This window comes from Acartia tonsa, chromosome 3 (assembly GCF_053477335.1).
Source record: "Acartia tonsa isolate MP-2025a chromosome 3, ASM5347733v1, whole genome shotgun sequence".
Classification (NCBI taxonomy): Eukaryota; Metazoa; Arthropoda; class Copepoda; order Calanoida; family Acartiidae; genus Acartia; species Acartia tonsa.
In genome coordinates this window covers 57760698-57767080 of record NC_137262.1, presented here as the reverse complement: position 1 = coordinate 57767080, position 6383 = coordinate 57760698, and the positions used below count along the sequence as shown (strand labels likewise).

Genomic DNA, 6383 nt, shown 5'->3' with positions numbered 1-6383 from the left:
AAAATAATTGGATTCTATTATGGTTTGTTTCTCCTCAAATTAGATATGAAACTTCTCTGTTCTAATAAAAAGCTTCACTTTATTAGAGAATCCTTGGAAGTTTAGAGGTTTGCGAGATCCTTCGCAACAGATAAACACACAGACACAAACGCATTCTGTTATATTTACACAAAGATTTTGAATTATTAGATGTTACTTTTAAAATTACTTAATTCAGAGACCTAAATGAAAACGATTTTTTTATCAAGGGAGATCCCGTAAAACCCGGTGTTTTGTACATTTAGAAACATTCTTGGAAAATGAAGGCTAACAAGGAGGAGGTAGGTTGTGCTTAAATTCCGTAAAGGTGTGAGTTTTAAGGCTTAGAAACAGTAATAGAGCGAAAATATTCACTAAATATTTTTCACTAATATTTTTGTCTATAGTTTTTTTCATTAAGGAATACAATACCTATTTAGTGAATATTATCGTTCTACCACTATTTTTAAGCCCTAAAACTCTCACCTTTACGAAATTTTAGCACAACCTACCTACCCCTTTATATATCTCTTTCTATAGAGATGTGTAGTAGATATTTAAATATTATATTTGTTCGTTTCTGAGGTGCTGCTATTAATATAATGTAAATACATTAAGCAAAACTCCAAAAAAAGCCATTATTTGTTATTTATATTAATAATAATATCTCAGCTTAATGTGTTTATACATTTAAATGCATATAAATCTAATTTATTCTTTTTTACAGAAAAGATAAAATGTGTTTGTAGTATTTTATTGTAAAATTAGATTTTGAGTCAGTTTAACAACATGGAGGAAGTATTAGAAGAGGCGAGTGTTAGTGTTGGTTCTGCCTCAGCTCTTCTTCATTCAGCAACAAATAATATTCAGAAAGCTATCAAGAATGAACAGAGTAATCTGGTTGACAGGGTCCTTGAGTCAGTGACCAGAGCATTGTGTACTACAGAAGAGGCAACCATTGCCATTGACCAGGCCATTGCCAGTTACAAACAGCTGGTAGGAAGAATGGAATCTTGCTCAGAAATCAAAGGAGAAAAAGTCGATGGAGAAATTGATGATGATAAAATAGTCCAACTAACCTCTAGCATTGCCAATCAATGTGATATAAAAATGGAAGATAATGACTCTTTTGCTCTACATCAGGATGTTGACATTAAAGAAATAAATGAAGAAAATATTTCTTCTAATGACATATCAGACACAGAAAATACACCTGTACAAAGAAAAAAACGTAAGTTATCCAAAAAACGTGACAAAAGTTGTGGTACCAAAAAATTGCGAAAATCTATTGTTAAAAAGAGTGATAATATGACTGAAATTTTAGCAGATGTTCAGAAAGAAAAACTATCTTGTTCCGAGTGTGACTACTCTACAACTTTCCCATCTAATCTTGTTAGACATAGAAAATTCAAGCACGAAGGCGGAGAATATAAAAATGCTGTGCACAAGTGCCCTGACTGTGATTATGTAGCGAAATTTAAGGGAAATCTAAAGCGCCATCGCCTTAGCCATGAATCTAAATCCGCGCGACAACTATATTCATGTAATTTATGCGATTATACGTGTCTTAACATCAATACACTGAAAGACCACAATGAATCTCAACACCAGGATAATAGGTATCCCTGTACAGTCCCTCTCTGTACCTATGTGGCAACTTTGAAAAGAAATTTACAGCGACACCTTGATACAGTCCATACAGATATGACAGGAAAAGTGATGAAATCAAAGAAAGTGCACAAGTGTACCCACTGTGACTATACCTCAACAAATTCGGCCAATGTGAAGGAGCACATTCGGTTCAAACACGAAGGTGTGCGCCATTACTGTGATAAATGCCCCTACGCAGCAACCACAATTGGTGCCTTGAAAATACACAAAAATGGTATCCATGAGGGTGTACAGTATCCATGTGATCTATGTGATTATGTTGCAACACAACAGACAAACCTGAGAACACACAGAAGATTTGTCCATGAAGGAATAAAATTTTTGTGCGATTTGTGCAGCTATGAAGCTAAAACAGCTTGGCATTTAAAGGAACATGTTCAGACTAAACATGAATCAAAAACATATTCTTGTGATGCTTGTAATTATTCCACTACTACAAAGGACCAGCTGAGAAAACATGTACGCTTTGTCCATATGGGCATTAGATATCCTTGTGATCATGAGCAATGTGACTATGTGGCCTACAAACCATTTGCCCTGAAGAGACACAAAATAACCCGACATAAAGAGGAGGAGGGGGGTAATTCAAATTTAAAGGATATTTGTCAGGTTCAACCTGAGAAAAAGCAAGTTGTTAAAGATGATGACTTAAGTGTAGTTGAGAACACTGCTTTATCTAGTCAGCAATTGCTAGCAGCACAGACAAACAGACCTCATCAACTGGAGGGAGACAACAACGGAGATATTGCCTCAGAAATTTATTATGTTCCAATGGGATAAAACAAGAATGATGATGTCTAAATTCAACCTAAATATTCTAGTTTAAAGTAATCCTATGTATTAAAATATTAAATTGATCATTGTAGTAGCCATAATGACCCTTTATCTACTTTTGCTTTTTTTTACTGATACTATAGGTAGTCCGTATATGGAAGGTTATAAGGGGTTTAGGAAGCCACATGGGGCTTTAATTTACTATAGGGGTTTGAAAACAATACATATTAATCAGGTTATTTGATCCCTATAGTAAAATATGAGATATTACAATCATTTCTTACTTTATATTGTTATTGTATTATATGTAATTTAAAATTGTTAATTTAAATTCATCTTCTTAAAGAGGATACCTACCAAGTTAATTGTTTCATTTTCAGATTGAACAGAATGGTTTCTAAAATGACACTTTCCTTTGATTTCTACACAAGATAATTCAAGAATATTTGAGTAAGAATACATTTTTTTTGTTTTATAACGAATGTACAGGATTTTATAATAATAAAATTTTATTACAAATATTTCTCTAAAAAGAAGTCAGATTTTTTTTTAAATAATGAAATAAGTTAGGTACCTATTTGAAAGAAAAACAATACTTAGTCTACTTAATCATTTAGAAATTACATAAGTACCTATAACTTTCTTAATTTTTAAAGCAATCATTCATTTTTAACTATTTTAAATTTTAACGTACATTGTTTATAGCGGAACATTTTAAAAGTTCAATGGGATAAAAAGACACTTATAGTCAAATAAATCTAAATGCTAATAGCAGTTATTTATTGCCTCAAATATTCATCCTTAATTTATAATTTCTCTGTATCCCCTCATTCAATTTGTTTTTATTTCAGAATTGTAAGAAAATATAGCAGAAGATTCAATACCTACATACTTTATACATTCCTTTGAGGCTTCTGCCCCAGAATATACTAAGGTAACATTTTATACTATTTAAAGAGACGAGTGATAGAATTGTTTTGATAGTTTAAAACTTTGTAAAACTGTTAATTAATGCATTTATAATAGTCTGTAAAGTTTATATATTTTAGTTTTTAAAGTACAATACGTCCTTTTTTGACACTTTATAAGTAACAAGTCCCTGCGTCCCTAGTTATAATCCAATTTTTACTGAAGGGGGATGTTTCAACCGCAAGAAAAAAAGCTTCAAGCTGTCACATGACCATAATCTCTGAAAAGCACAATCTTTTGGGTTCAGCTTTTAGCGAGATCTTAATGGACGGACAGACAGACAAATAGACAAATATTGTTTTTTTATTGTATTATGATTTAGGTAGGTTAATTTTGTTGTCAATTTATATTTATATTTTTTCAGGACTTTTTTAAAAATTGGAGAGTTTACATTTTGCATGCACCATGCATACTTGTGAAATCTGCAAAAAAGATTTCAAGAAGAAATCAAGCCTGGTCGACCACGTGAGAATCCACACAGGCGAAAAACCATATTCTTGTGATCAATGCGACCGAAAATTCACCCAAAGCAGTCAGATGAGAAAGCATAAAAGGCTCCACACAGGGGAACGACCATTTGCTTGTGTTCTTTGTGAAAAAACTTTCAAGTCTAAAGCTGAGTTGATTACTCATCATAGAGTACATACAGGCGAAAGGCCGTATTCTTGTGATGAATGCGACCAGGCATTCAATTATAAAAGTTACTTAAAGAAACATAAAAGAGTTCACACTGGCGAGAAGCCATACGTATGTGAAGTATGTACTAAAGCTTTCTCACAAATTAGTCAATTGAACACGCATAAGAGGATCCATACAGGTGAAAAACCATATGCATGTGAATTGTGTGACAAGAAATTTAAACAGAACGTTGAATTGACTCTACACATAAGAACCCATACCGGGGAAAAACCGTATATATGCGAGGTGTGTGAAAAGGCATTCAAGCAAAGTGGAGATTTAAACAAACATAAAAAGATTCATCTAGGTGTGACCCCATACTCATGTGATCCTTGCCAGAAGTTTTACAGAGACAGATCAGACTTGACAAGGCATTATAAATCTGCCCAACATCGCCAGCTATTACAAGAATATGAGAATCTAGGCCTAGTGTTTCCCTACATGGACTTTAGTCAGGTGGACGTCAAATATGAAAATAATGAGATGAAAGAAGAATCCTTTGAAATGGATCCTTTGTTCAATGTAGCCATAGAGTTAAATGAAGGCGAGAAAGAACAGGATGACTTAAATGAAACTGAAGATGATATGGAAAATGATGAAAGTATAAATAATCAAAATGCAAATAATGAGTCAGGTGATATAAATCCTCTTTTGAATGTCATTGCAGAGCTAAGTGAAGGTGAAGTAAATGAGAATGATAAAGATGATAGTTTACATAATCATGATCATTATAATAATGGTCATATTCCGAATATGAATGACTTTCTTCTTGCTAGTATCAAGGAAGAGAGGCCAGAAGAAACAGAATCCATGCTTCACAATCCTCCACCAGAGTGTAATTTAGAAATTAAACAAGAGAATGATAATTAGAACATTAACTATTGTTTTTTTTATCTAGTGCAGTTCACTGTAAAATGTTCTTGGTAACGATTATATCCAAATTCTATGAACTTTAAAGGCTACTAGTTGCCAAACGGCTGATCGTACATTTATTCCCATTTACCGTTATGAGCTGTGTGAGAAGGCCTGCAAATATTCTGAAAGCATGATTAAAGAAAACAAGCTTTTAAAAAGTCTTATTCGCGCATTTATGTGCACTGCATGATAACTGTGCGTTTTATGGTAATTGCTATTCACGATTATTTGTAAGCCGTCTTATGTCGGATAAAATTTTGTACTGTTGTAAAAAATAGGTTCAGATCAAATCAAATCAAATCATTTTACTGTGAACTGCACTAGATCAGATTTTTTATTGTTTATATCTTTTCAAAATACTGTAGAAAATATCCTGCTAATAAAGACGACTATAACGTAAAGTAATGCAGGAATAAAAGATTAACAATATTATTGATGAAAAATGCAAATTAAGTTCTCAGTAGGTTTATCAATAAATCACTAAGTAACTCCTTACAATTAGTCTATTTATGTAGTATTTAGTGAAATTTAGGATCATATGAAGGAAATGAAGTCATTCCTTAAAAGGACAGAAATTTCATTGCAAAAAGGACAGAAATCATCTTCCTTTTTCTCAGATAATTGAAATATGGACAAAAATCACTCTCCTTTTTCTCACATATCTGAAAAAGAGAATAAAAATCACCTTCCTAAATCTCACTTAATCTTCCTAATCCTAAGAAAATTAACCTAGTTCCTCCAAATTCTACCTTTTCATAACAAAGTCTACCTTTTCCTTACACATTCTCACTTATTCTCAGATAACCTACCTTATTCTAAGAAATTCTTCCTAAATCTAAGAAAATCTACCTTACTCCCCCAAATTCTTCCTTGGTTTCCCAAATTCTTCCTTATTCTAGGAAATTCTTCCTTATTCTAGGAAATTCTTCCTTATTCTAAGAAATTCTTCCTTATTCTAAGAAAATCTACCTTATTCTAAGAAATTCTTCCTTATTCTCCCAAATTCTTCCTTATTCTAAGAAAATCTACCTTATTCTAGAAAATTCTTTCTTATTCTAAGAAAATCTACCTTATTCTAAGAAATTCTTCCTTATTCTAAGAAATTCTTCCTTATTCTAACAAATTCTTCTTTATTCTAAGAAAATCTACCTTATTCTAAGAAATTCTTCCTTATTCTAAGAAATTCTACCTTATTCTAAGAAATTCTTCCTTATTCTAAGAAATTCTTCCTTATTCTAAGAAAATCTACCTAATTCTCCCAAATTCTTCCTTATTCTAAGAAAATCTACCTTATTCTAAGAAATTCTTCCTTATTCTAAGAAAATCTACCTGATTCTCCCAAATTCTTCCTTATTCTA

The 6383-nt window shown here is 32.1% G+C and overlaps 2 protein-coding genes across 2 annotated transcripts; both read left to right on the top strand.

Annotated features, from left to right (window-relative positions):
• The first annotated feature begins 744 nt into the window (after window positions 1–744).
• On the top strand, window positions 745–2838 carry LOC145314652 (uncharacterized). The gene has a single exon (XM_080154660.1). The coding sequence runs from the start codon at window positions 808–810 to the stop codon at window positions 2467–2469; it is 1662 nt and encodes a 553-aa protein (XP_080010786.1). The 5' UTR covers window positions 745–807; the 3' UTR covers window positions 2470–2838.
• Window positions 2839–2841: 3 nt separating this feature from the next.
• Window positions 2842–4999, top strand: LOC145314653 (uncharacterized). Its single transcript, XM_080154661.1, has 3 exons — window positions 2842–2913; window positions 3315–3397; window positions 3797–4999. Exon 3 carries the CDS (start codon window positions 3838–3840, stop codon window positions 4978–4980), a length of 1143 nt encoding a protein of 380 aa, XP_080010787.1. The 5' UTR covers window positions 2842–2913; window positions 3315–3397; window positions 3797–3837; the 3' UTR covers window positions 4981–4999.
• The last annotated feature ends 1384 nt before the right edge of the window (window positions 5000–6383 follow it).

Bases quoted from the DNA above. Each gene is read 5' to 3' on its own strand.
- LOC145314652 (XM_080154660.1), top strand. From the start codon at position 808: ATGGAGGAAGTATTAGAAGAGGCGAGTGTTAGTGTTGGTTCTGCCTCA.
- LOC145314653 (XM_080154661.1), top strand. From the start codon at position 3,838: ATGCATACTTGTGAAATCTGCAAAAAAGATTTCAAGAAGAAATCAAGC.